This window comes from Pseudorca crassidens, chromosome 15 (assembly GCF_039906515.1).
Source record: "Pseudorca crassidens isolate mPseCra1 chromosome 15, mPseCra1.hap1, whole genome shotgun sequence".
In the NCBI taxonomy this organism is placed as follows: Eukaryota; Metazoa; Chordata; class Mammalia; order Artiodactyla; family Delphinidae; genus Pseudorca; species Pseudorca crassidens.
Genome location: NC_090310.1, coordinates 14,474,377 through 14,487,704, shown reverse-complemented (window position 1 = coordinate 14,487,704; position 13,328 = coordinate 14,474,377). Strand labels below are relative to the sequence as shown.

General features: G+C 40.7%; 1 protein-coding gene and 1 non-coding gene across 7 annotated transcripts in view; one reads left to right on the top strand and one right to left on the bottom strand.

Annotated features, from left to right (window-relative positions):
- The window catches only part of TPST1 (tyrosylprotein sulfotransferase 1), a 167,246-nt gene that overhangs the window by 148,591 nt on the left and 5,327 nt on the right, over positions 1-13,328 (top strand). For all 6 annotated transcript variants that reach the window (XM_067705998.1, XM_067705996.1, XM_067705995.1 and 3 more), the window contains exon 4: positions 11,843-11,893. In XM_067705998.1, coding sequence (XP_067562099.1) covers positions 11,843-11,893 — 51 coding nt within the window. The remainder of the gene's footprint in view (positions 1-11,842; positions 11,894-13,328) is intronic.
- LOC137208304 (small nucleolar RNA SNORA70) lies at positions 5,803-5,933 on the bottom strand. The gene has a single exon (XR_010935609.1). It is a non-coding gene; the product is annotated as a small nucleolar RNA SNORA70 (small nucleolar RNA).

Below are 13,328 nucleotides of genomic sequence, written 5' to 3'. Positions count from 1 at the left end.
GTTGCAGATATTATGCTCCTTCAGCACACATCTCTAAGAATAAGAGCATTTCCTACATAAGTCATTGTTTTAAAATTTAAAGATACATGTACGGGCTTTTTGTTTATGTGTAAGAACTATTTCATTTCTATAGCATTTTATTCAACCCTGTGTTCCTATTTATAAATGGGAATTCCAAGTATCGTAATTATTTAGCTATTGATTATAACCTGAATAATGGTCCCCTAAAGATTTCCATGTTCTAATCCCTGGAATCTGTAAACACGTTCATTACCTTATATGGCAAAAGGGACTTTGTAGATGTAAGTAAGGAATCTTAAATGAAGAGATTATCCTGTATTACCTGGGTGGGCCCAGTGTAATCACAAGGGTCCTTATAAGAGGGAGGCAGGAGAGTTAAAAGGCAGAGAAGGTGATATGACATTGGAAGCAAAATCAGTGAAAGAAATGTGACAGCGCTACGCTTCTAGCATTGAAGATGGCGAGGCTAAGAATTTTCAAACCCATTTCAAAACCAGCAACTCATGGCTCCTTTTTTTTTTTTTAAACAATGTTTCCCTCAATATCTCTCTTCTCTTGCATACTTTATTATAATTATCAAGAAGAAACCTAGTGATACCTTCAGTACTTTGCTTGGAAGTTTCCTTCGCTGCTTCAGTACTTTGCTTGGAAGTTTCCTTAGCTGGACCATCCAGTTTGTTTGGTTCATTTTCTACTTTCTGTATAACTACAGGTGACAGGGTTGGTAAACTTTCTGTTACTGTGTTATAAGACCCCCCTGCCTCTAGTGTCTAATCAGGTGTCCCTACATTCCTTAAAACCTGCACAGGTGGCCTCCTCAAAGTCTAAAATCTACTGTCAATTCATGTCCATTTAGACTTTTACTGCTGCTCCCCTTAAAGTCCCTCTAGCTACCTCCTCCTGCCCAGTTCCAAAACTTCTGCCACGTTTTAGGTGTTTGTTACGTTATCACCCTGCTTATGACACCAAAATCTGTATTAGTTATTTACTTAGCCATAGCAAATTACCCTATAATTTAGGGTAATTAGCTTAAAACAACAAATTATTATCTCACAGTTTCTGTAGATTAGGAATCCAGGTGCAGTTTATCTAGCTACCTTGGGTCAAGGTCTTTCATGAGGGTGTGGTCAAACCGTGAGCCAGGACTGCAGTCATCTCAAGGTTCAATTGGGAGAGGATCCCTTTCCAAACTCCCTCCTGTGAGTGTGGGCAGGCCTCAGGTCCTTGCTGGCCATTGGCTGGGGATATCAGTTCTTTTGCCACTTGGGCCTCTATAAGGCAGTTCACAGCATGCAGCTGGCTTCCTTCCAATCAAATAAGCAAGAAAGAGTACCCAAGACAGAAGAAACACTTTTGTGACCTAATCTCAGAAATAACATCCCATCACTTTTGCCATATTCTAGTTGTTAGAAGCAAGTCACTAGATCCAGCTCACACTTAAAGGAAGGGGATTACACATGTCATGAATACCAGAAGCAGGGATCATGGGGGCTCAGTCTCAGGGAGTGTGGCCACAAACACTTTTAGCATGAAAATAATTTAGAAAAAGTTTAATATTCTCCGTAATATCAAGCCAGATTCAGAATTAGGCCTCATAACATGTCTGACACTTTCTCCTGTAAATTGTAAAAGCTTGACTGTCTGAAACCCTTGGGGAACCCGTCATTCTAGAAAGTCAGGTTTCTGGACAGATTTGTCCCATTTAAGACCAAACCTTAATATTTTGGTGTAGAATTCCTCTGCATTTTGATGACATATTTCTTTACCTTCTTAAATAAATACTTGATCATAATTAAAATTTTCATTTCATCCAAAGGAAATTATGTGTTATAAAGAGAAAAATGCCCATCTTCTCTTTATATAGGATATAGAACTGTTGGTCCCTTTCTTAAAAAAGGCTTCCTGTCTGCCTTTTATAATTTCTGTGTCTTCCTTTGTTTCATTTGTCACTTCTCAGTTATCAGTACTTGCCCATTGCCTTCCTGTTTGCTGTATCTGATTGCTACAGGTTGAGACCAGATAACTTACGATGGTTAAAACCGTGTAAAGGAAAAGGGACCTAATGGAGGACTGTATCTGCAGTCTGCAAGTGTGTTAACTGGATCTGCAGTCTGCAAGTGGCCTGAGGACAAGTAACAAGAATGATGCAGGGCTTCCCTGGTGGCGCAGTGGTTGAGAGTCTGCCTGCCAATGCAGGGGACACGGGTTCGTGCCCCGGTCCAGCCTGCGCGTCCGGAGCCTGTGCTCTGCAACGGGAGAGGCCACAACAGTGAGAGGCCAGTGTACCGAAAAAAAAAAAAAAAAAAGAATGATGCATTGCTTGCTTCAGCCAGTATTCAGAACCCCTTCTTTCTTGGGTTTTTGAAACTTCACAGGCAGCTTAGATAAATTCTCCTCCCTTCTCTAGCTCTGTAGCCTAGGTAGTTCCACGATTGAAGGCTTCGCTTATAACAGAGTTAATTATACCTCACTCCAGAAATTTGAATCTGACTTTAGTCTATAAACCCAAAACAACAAATACAATTTACTTTTCTATTTAAGTTATTTCTTTTGAAATGGTATACGTCACCAGCCAAAGCCTCTCAACTGGAAGCGTGCTATCACCGTCACAAGTAAAAGCTATAAGGCAGGGTTAAATACGCGGAGCTCACTTTTTTTTTTTTCCGGTACACGGGCCTCTCACCGCTGTGGCCTCTCCTGTTGTAGAGCACAGGCTCCGGACGCGCAGGCTCAGCGGCCATGGCTCACGGCCCCAGCCGCTCTGTGGCATGTGGGATCCTCCTGGACCAGGGCACGAACCCGTGTCCCCTGCATCGGCAGGCGGACTCTCAACCACTGCGCCACCAGGGAAGCCCTCACATTTTTATATGCATTTCTTTTAGACCTTGTTTAGTGTTTTGCTCTGTGAGAAGATCAAGAGCAGTGTGGTAATCTTTATAAATTGCTAGACACAGACCAGGAGGCCTGCTCGAGGGGGCAAGGGTGGAACTGAGAAAGGATTCCTTGTGGTATTCAGGCTTTGAGAAACTTCTTTCAGAATCGCAAAATGTTAGAGCTTGTAAGGGAGTGGTTAAAAAAAAAACCCTTAGTCCTTTTCCCTCAGCTCCAGTGTCTTGCACATAGTTAACAATACAGCTCAAGTTTATGGGAAGTACACATCTCTCCTTCTTATCTTTTTTCTCTGCATAACATAGAATTCCTTTTCCAGTAATAATGTGTTCCTTTACTTAGCAGTCTTATAAATAGTGGTTTCCAGCTTCTGCAAAGCTTTCAGCCACACGTTGCTCACATGGACCTCAGAGAACATACATACTATGAGTACACCCTCACCACATGTTTCTTTAAAACTAAGTACTATTGGGTCCTTTAATTTTAGCATCTCTTCTTCTCCTTTTCTATCTCCAGCTTTGCAGAGACCACCAAACTAGAGACCCCAAACCCGTTTGTCACCACTAAAACGTAATATATGAAGATGGAAAGCTGTTGTAGGAATAGTAAATGACTTAGCAGAGTGGAAGATAGCTGAATTTATATGCCTGAAAAGAGGGGGATGCAAGCAAGCAGAGGAACAAGAAACAAGCCAGTTCACCCTGAACCCTACAAAAGTTCAGGGATTTGGAAACATCAGGTATTAGGGGAGGGGGATGAGGTCTGATACTAAAAAGAGAGAGATCAAAAGTCTGTATAGAGCAGTTAGACTTCCAGATCACCACCCTTCCCCTCCCCTTGCAGAAGAAGTACATTCTCTTAGAGGGAAAATAGGGACATTAGGAATAGAGTTAGGGCTCCAAATTGAAAACCAGAGCGTTAAGTGAAAGTCTGCTTTCTGAAAAAATAAATTATCATTAGATGATGCCTCAATTCTCTACCTCTACCCAGCTGAAGAATGCTGGTACCAAGGTAAGAGATTGTGGTGCTTTCTCTACGTTCTTAACTACCCCAAAAAAAAGCCTACAAACATGATACATGGAGAGCCCTGACCAAATAAAAGCTGGCTGAGGAAGTATACCTGCAGTTAGACTCAACCCTCATAAACAGAACTCTGCTTCATAGCCAAGACTCACTGGACGTTTGTAGAACTTCTCTAACATGAAAGAGACTAAAAGAAAGATAAAAAAGAACCTCAGAAGAAACAACATGTAAAGAGCAAAAGAAACGTAAATGAACTATAATTAACGTTCTTTAAAAGTAGAACAGGGACTTCCCTGGTGGCGCAGTGGTTAAGAATCCGCCTGCCAATGCAGGGGACACGGGTTCAAGCCCTATTCCGGGAAGATCCCAGATGCCGCGGAGCAGCTAAGCCCATGCACTACAACTGAGCCTGTGCTCTAGAGCCCGCGAGCCACAACTACTGAGCCCGCCTGCTGCAACTCCTGAAGCCTGCGCACCTAGAGCCCGTGCTCCGCAACAAGAGAAGCCACTGCAATGAAAAGCCTGCGCACCGCAACAAAGAGTAGCCCCTGCTCGACACAACCAGAGAAAACCCACACACAGCAACGAAGACCCAATGCAGCCATAAATAAATAAATAAATTTATTTTAAAAAAAACAACGTAGAACAAAAAGACAAAGAGATGACTTGGAGAGGAAAAAAAAATTAGACGCTTAATTCAAGTGGTCTAACATTTGACTAATCGGAGTCCAAGAAAAATAGAGAAAATGATGAGTGGGAAATTATCAAAGTAATAATTTAAGGATATTCCCAAGAACAGAAGGACATGCATCTCCAGTACCGATGAGTGAAGAAAATGAGCCTCATCAAGGCACCTTATCATAAAATTATAGAACCACCAGAGATAAAGAGAAAATTCTTAAATAGTGCAGAGTGAAAACAAAGGTCACATACAAAGGACCAGGAATTAGAATGATATCAGCCTTGTCAGCAGAAACATGGGAAAATAGAAGACAATGGAGCAATGCCATAATTTCAGAGAGAAAATTACTATATTCTAGAATTATATAACCAGATGAACTTTCAGACAGGTGTTAGGATAAGATAAAGACATTTTCAGACATGCAAAAAGACAAATACTGTATATTATCACTTATACGTGGAACCAAAAAAAATAAAGCAAGCTAGAGAATATAACGAAAAGAAGCAGACTCACAGAAATGGAAAACAAACTAGTGCTTACCAGTGGGGAGAGGGAAGGGGGGCGGGTCAAGATAGAGGTAAGGGATTAAAAGGTACAAACTACTATTGTAAAATAAGTTACAAAGATACATTGTACACCACAGGGAATATAACCAACATTTTATAATAACTATAAATGGAGTATAATTTTTAAAAATTGTGAATCACTATGTTGTACACCTGAAACTTATGTAATACTGTAAATCAACTGTACCTCAATTTTTTTTTTTTTTGGATAGGAAAGTAGGATTTATTGATGGGCATGAGTAAGGAGGGGACAACGCCAAGGCTGTCATGCGGGCAGGGCACACCATTCGTCCAGGGGCCACGATTAGGGATGTATTTGACTCCACAGCCTTCTGGGATGAGCTGCTTTTCTGGCACCATGTTTTCAAATTCATCTGCATTAAACTTAGTGAATCCCCACTTGGAGATGTGGATCTTCTGGCAGCCAGGGAACTTGAACTTGGCCCTGCAGAGGGCCTCAAGCACATGCTCCTTGTTCTGCATCTTGGTGCGGATGGACATTATGACTTAGCCTATGTGGACCCTGGCCACTGTGCCCTGGGGCTTTCCAAAGGCACCGCGCATACCCGTCTGGAGCCTAGAGTGGGGACAGCATGCCAGTTTTTAATGTCCACTGGAAAGGACTGTCTCCAAGGTCCCTTAGGGCAACCCGTACAGGCAAAGGGCTGCATACACTACTGAGGAGGCTGCTGTTTGCAGCCATTGTGCACCGGGCCCCCATGGGGATATGCCTCAATTGAAGAAAAAGAAAGAAAGGGAAAATGGGGAAAATGGGCAAAAGATCTGAATAGACACACCTTGCTGAAGGAAAATATACCAATGGCAGCTAAGCATATGAAAAGGTGCTCAACATTGTATGTCATTAGGAAAATCCAAATTAAAGCAATGAGATACCGCTATGCACCTAGTAGAATGGCCAAAATTCAAAACACTGACACCACCATATCATTGTGAGGATGTGGAGTAACAGAAACCTCATACATTGCTGGTGGGAATGCAAAATGGTGCAGCCACTTGGAAGACAGCTTGGCAGTTCCTTATAAAATTAAACATACACTTACCTTGTAATCCAGCCATCACATTCCTTGGTATTTACCCAAATGAGTTGAAAACTTATGTTCACACAAAACCTGTACACAGATGTTTACAGCAGCTTTGTTCATAATTGCTACAACTTGTAATTTGTAAGCCACCAAGATGTCCTTCAGTAGGTGAATGGGTAAATAAATATCCAGGCAATGGAACATTATTCAGTGATTAAAAGAAGTGAGTTATCAAGTTGCAAAAAGACATAGAGGAACCTTAAGTGCATATTACTAAGTGAAAGAAGCCAATCAAAAGGCTGCATACTGTATGATTCCAACTCTATGGAGATAGTAAAAAGATTGGGAGAAGGTAGGGAGGGCTAAATAGATGGAGCACAGGGCACTTTTATGCTAGTGGAACTATTCTGTGTGCTACTGTAATGATGGATACATGTGTCAAAACCCATAGAAAGTACAACACAGAGAGTGAACCCTAGTGCAAACTAAAACTTCAGTTAATAACAGTGTATCTGTGCTGGTTTGTTAATTGTAACAAATGTACCACAGTAACGCAGGATGTTAATAATTGGGGAAAACTGTAGGAGACGGAGAGGAAGTATATGGGGACTCTGCTTTCAACTCACTTTTTCTGTAAACCTAAATCTGCTCTACAAATAAAGTCTATTATTTAAAAAGTATATGAGGCAATTATTAACTCTAGCTAAAACAGCACAAATTGTGTAAGAAAATGTAACTGTGATATTTATATTGTCATAATAATGAAAACTTACAGAATGTGGCTTTAAACAAAAATTATTGTATAATTTTTGAGAGACTAGAGGAAGGGAAGTATTACAACCTAATATCCTCATCTGTCATAGTAGAAAGTCTGTGTAACAGAAGTGAACGTCTGAACGTGTTCCTATCCAAAGGCGTTTCCTCCCCTGTGTACCCAAGCCCATCTCCCTGTTTCCTATATCATCACATTTTGCATTCCAGCAGAATCTTTCCCATCAACAAACAAATATGCCTTTAATTCTTCTATCTTAACACACACACACACACACACACACACACACACACACACACACACACACACACACACACACACACACACACACACACACTACACTTATGCCAGGTGCCCTGCCACTGCCATTCCATTTCTTTGCTTCCCTTTACTTAAAAGCTCGTTTTCTGTACTCCTGTCTCCAGTTCCACTCCCTCTATTTTTTCTTACATTCACTCCATTCAGAATTTCACAACTACCATTCTACTTAATTTGCTCTTGTCAAGTCACAGTGACCTTCACACTGCTTAGCCAATGGTCAGTTATCATCTTGTCTCCCAGCCTCTTTTGATACAGTTGATTACTCCCTCCTTGATACGTTTGCTTCACCTGGCTTCTAGACACCACTTTTTACATTTTTCCTTCTGTGTCATTGGTGACCTCTTCTCAGTCTTCTTTGCTGATTCTTCCTTTTCTCTCTGACCTCTTAATGTTAGAATGCCCCCATATCTCAGTCTTAAGTCCTCTGCTCTTCTCTCTCTACCCTGAGCACCTGGATAACCCAGGTATCAGGTATCAAGTTTTAAATACCATCTATAAGTTGATGATTCTCAAATTTATAGATCCCAGCCCAGACCTCTTCCATGAACCCTAGATTTGTATATCTAACTGGCTACTTGACATTTTCATTTATTGTCTAATAGACATCTGAAGCTTAACATTTCTGAAATTGAACGCCTGAAAAGCTGCTATATCCAGGACCTTGCCCAACTGAGTTGATGGCAACTTCATATTTCCAGTTGGTAGTTGCTTAGGCCAAAAGCCTTGGAGTCATCCTTGACTCCCCTTTGCTCTCTCACATTCCACATCCAGTCTGTTAGGAAATCTAGACATGATTAGGAAAAGAAAATCCACAAACGTACCACTTCTCACCACCTCCACCGCTGCCTCCTTGTCATCCTGTCTTGTCTGGATTACTGCTGTTGCCTCCGCACTTCTGTCCTTGGCCCTTTACAGTCTAAACAGAGCAATTAGGATGACCCTTTTAAAATCTAAGCCCCATCATGGTACTTAGTAGCCTCCCATTTCACTACACTGGAAAAATTAATTTCTCTGTGCCTCAGTTGCTTCATCTGTAAAAAGAGAATAATACCTCCCTCAGGAGACTGTGGGATTCGATAAGGTGATAAATGTGAAACGCATGCTCAACACTAACCTGATGCAGAGAAGATAACAAAGTTTAGCTGCTGTTCGTATTATTTTTATTGCCAATGCACCCTCTAAATCAGAAGCCTACTTTTGTTTCCTTGTTGTTCTTCAGTGCTTGAGGTGGGAGGGCTCTGTACGAGCATTTGGATTCTGACTGCCTAGCTCATTTCTGTCTAGCAAAATCCTCAGTTCATTAGTACCAGAGATTAGTATGTCCAGAAACACTGTTCCTTTAGCCAGAGGAAATTCCACTCCTAACTTTGCCGTGCTTGGTTTCCTGCACTAAATAGGAACTGCTTTGTCAGTAGAAAGTGTTCTTTTTGTCAGTACTGTAGTTCCTAACTTTTGAAGCATTTTTTCCCTAAAGGATAATGAGAGGAGACAGCTTCCCACTTATTTTTTGATTGAGCCTTTTGTCTGATGTCTTATCCTGAACTCCCCCCCCCACCTTTTTTAAATTACATTTGTAACATCACATATTTAAGGTTTTGGTTTTTCCCCCCTTTCATATAAGCCTTACCTCTCTGGAACTGTTGATTTCTGGAAGACACTTATAATATTTAATGTTCCCACTCGTATATTCTGTCATGCCTTACAACAAACCAAAAAGAGAAGGGAAAATTTAACAGTTAGATTTGCTAATAGTAGTAAAATGCAAAGAGCGTGGTATAATGGGAGAGTGCTGAGCCAGGGCCTTCTGAGCCTCACTCTGCCACTAACTAGCTGTATGACCCCGTGGGCTTGCGTTGAACCTTCTGCTTGAATTCTAGCAGAAGAGGCTAGCTAAGAGAGAGGAGAGTTGGTTTCTGAGAGGATGTGAGGAATATAAGAAAAGTTTCTTAGGGACCAAACCCACTAACACTGGAAGAGGCACTGGGGCAAACAAACTTGTTCTGGTTCGGTAAAGGAGCCAAGGCACAGGACCCTAGGCCTGAGCAGCTTATGCTTAGAGACTTGGAGGATGGGGGTTGGGACTCAGTTCCCTGAATAGAGGGAGAAGGAAAGACACTTGAGAATCTGGTAAAAAGCAAAAACAAAAAACCTATTCTAATGGCTTGAGCCCCTGCTTTGGATATAGTGTCTGCTTGTCCCACAGATAGTAGAGACAGGCACAGTGGAAGTCAGTGTTAACATGATACACACATACTTCCTACATCAGAAAGCTGGAACAGTAATACAGTGTTATATGTCAATTATATCTCAGTAAAACTGGGGGGAAATGAAGAAAGCTGGAACACTCTCTGGACTGTGGTGCTGGGGTAAAGCAAACAGGATTCTGACATGCAGCTTCTTCAGGGAGCAGTTAGGCCAACCCTCCAGTGACCTGGGACTCTTTGAGGGTATGAAGGTTTCGAGGCATTCCTAGCAGCTGCATTGTTGTTATCCTGCACTCACCTCAGCTTCCAGTGTGATGCATATCTAAAGAAATATCTTATGCATAAGCCTCTTCTCTCTGCTTTAATTTAGCCTTCCTAGAACTGTAGCAGAGACCCTAAAGAATAGACCAGGTTTTAGAAATTGCAGAGAAAGAGACAGGAAAACAGTACATTCATTCTCTCAATCTCAGAAGGAATACTGCTACTTTTAGAAGTGGATCAGTCATCTTATGACCAAGTAAAAATCCTTTAGGTCTGTAGGCTTCAGTAGTCACCATTTAGAGGATTTCTTTGTGCTCTGAGGGGCTACCCAGTGGCTCTCTTCCCAACGACAATCCATAGTTTCTTCCTGTAGTTTCTCGAGTCCAGCAGTTAACAAACTGTAGCTGATGGAGACTTTCTTCACTCTTGATTGACATGAATAGTTCCCAGTTTTTTTCTGTTGTTGACAGTGTTGAAACAAACATCTTTGCACTTAAAGTGTGTGTGTATGTGTGTGTGAAAGAGAGAGCAAGACAGAGCGAGAGTAGTAAATTCCTAAGCTACTGGCTTGTTTTGTTATTGAAGTGTAACATACATAGAGAAAAGTATCCAAGTCATAGCTCAATAAATGATCACAAAATGAACACATCTTTATAATCGCTACCCATATCAAGACAGAAAACTACCAGCACGCTGGAAGCCTCTCTCATCCCCCTGCCAATCACCACCACCCTGCTCCTCCCCAGAGTAAACAGTATCCTGATTTCTAACATCAGAGTTCCTTTGCCTATTTTTGAGCTTTAAAAGTTTTAAATGGAGACATGTGTCAATAGTATATTATTTTTGGAGATCTGGCTTGTTTCTCCTCATCATTATGTGTTGGGATTCATCTACATTGTTGGTTTAGTAGTAGTTCATTTTTAAAATTGCAGTATGGCGTATCATTATATAGATAAACACATTTATTTATTCGTTCTAACTGTACTGCTCTGCAGTGCCACCTTTGTCATAAACCAGTTATCTCTAAATGGGGGTCTGTTTCTGGACTCTTCATTTTGTTTCATTAATATATTTGTCTATCCTCATGCCAAAACCTTACCGTCTTGATTATAGCTATGTTTTTTGTATGTATAGGTGTATAATATTCTATTATGATAGAATAAGTCCTTCCACTTTGTTCTTTTTAAGATTACCTTGATTATTCTTGGCCCTATGCCTTTCCATAAAACTTCTACAATCAGCTTGAAATTATTCCTACCCCTATCCCTACCCCTACCCCTACCCCTACCCCAAAAAAGCATGCTAGAATTTTTATTGGAAATCCTTTGAGGAGAATGGACAGCTTTACTATGTTGAATGTTACAATCCCTGAAAGTGGTATGTCTCTCTATTTATTTGGTCTTTAATTTCTCTCAATAATATTTTATAGTTTTCTATGTAAGCATCTTATACACCTTTTAAAAAACTATTGCCTAATTATTGCTGCTATTAGAAACATACTTTTATATGTTGAAAAGAGTAAGTTTTTAATTATAAGATTTTACAAGGTTAAAAGTATATATCATTTTAAGAACCACCTAATATTCAAATTATTATGGGAATATTGGGTACATTAAGAAAAGTAAAGCTGAATTAAATCCAGAGTTGTAGGGTTGGAGATGTCAGAAGGAAATCAGGAGGAGCCTATTCCTAAATTATGTGAATTCTGTGTTGGTTGCTGGAGAGAGAAGGCTTGGGCTTGCTTTCTCTCTCAGCTAAAATGATTGGAACTTGGAATGTTAGGATGCTTTTCTTTCTTCTTCAGAGACTCTACGCCCTCTCCCAGCCAGCCCACAAGTTGGGAGCACCCAGGCAAAAGTAGAGCAAGTGGGGTCAGAGTGAATAGGGATTTCACTCAGTCCTCAACTCAGGCTGCTTCTGCACTGACGGGCTTCCTTCCCGTTCTAAAACTTGCCAAAAATGAAGCAGTGAACCCATCCACTATCAGTCCTTGCAAGCATCCCAAAGTGATGATGACAGTACCTGTTTCCTTAAACTCATACTTGGCTTTGTTTTTCCAGGTCTATAAAGGAGAATTTCAGCTACCTGAATTTCTTAAAGGAAAACCTCAGGTACTGTGTCTGCTTCCTCCTCTTGATATACAATAAGATGGGCTCTTGCATTGAAGTAATCTTTTCAAAGAGATAAATCTATGTGCTGGTGGTAGAAAGACTGGCTTCTGCTGGGATATCAGCTCGGTGCTTTGTGACCACCTAGAGGGGTGGGATAGGGAGGGTGGGAGGGAGACGCCAGAGGGAGGAGATGTGGGGATATATGTATATGTATAGCTGATTCACTTTGTTATAAAACAGAAGCTAACACACCATTGTAAAGCAATTATACTCCAATAAAGATGTTAAAAAACAGAAAAAAGAAAGAAAGACTGGTTTCTGGTAATTGTTGGTTTTAACAATCTGTGTTAAACAGACTTGTTAAATTTAACAATTTAACACAGTTTGAATTTCAGAGGGCTCCGTGTCTTCCAAGAGTAGGGAAATACTTTATTGATAACTAAAATCTGATTGCTTGAGGTCGCCCACAAGCCACACAGTATTCCACATATAAGGAGCCTGCCTTGGTGAATCTGCTCCAGGCTTCTGATACCTAACTTGAAATAAAAATGTATAGCCACCCTTTGTTCTTATTACATATACATCCATGGCCTTTTCATTTTTCTCATTTGGAGCCTAGAAGACTTGTGAATACATTATACACACAGCCATTGACCCTCAACTGCTAAGTCCCCCAAGTTGGGAATGGATGGTATGAGTTTGAAGTTTATAACTTTTACTTTTTAAAAAATTAATTAAAACAGATCCAGAGTTCTCCTTGTAATGTCACACTGTCACTTACTTGGATTCCAATACTGTTTCTTGAGTTGAAGAGAAATAGGTGACGTTATGGCCGACAGGCCTAGAGTAGCCCAGAGTGTCCTGCATGAGCGCATCACCTGCCATTCCTATGTAGTAGTGGGAAGAAATCAATGACTACAGCCTGAGTCCAGCAGAAGACTTCCCTGTCCAGCATGGTGATAATACATGTTGCCTCCAGGCTGCTGCTATCAGTGATTAGCTTGTTAATAGGAAATGAAGACCCAGCACTGAACTCAGTTTCTAAAAGTGTTCCAGATCTGGGTCGTTGAGGGGAACCTCACAGATTGTGTGAAGTCGTGTTGCCTAAAGCAAGCCTAGAGTACATGGGCTTCTCTGTAAGAGCAGCTGTGTCTCACACCAGGATTGAAGGCTCTGTCTTCTCAGATCCTTGTCTCATAACAACCATCAATAACTGATACATATTACTTGACTATTTTAAACTACTTTCATGGTATATGCTTATTAACATATATTTAATTTTAATCCATCCATTCATTCATTTAAAAAATGTCTACTGAATTACTTTTATGTGTGAGAAATTGAAATAAGGCCTCAAGAGTCAGAGGAAAAAAAAAGATCTTCTCAGAGGAACTCCTTATCTATCCAAAAGACTCTGATCAACTTTTGCAGACAA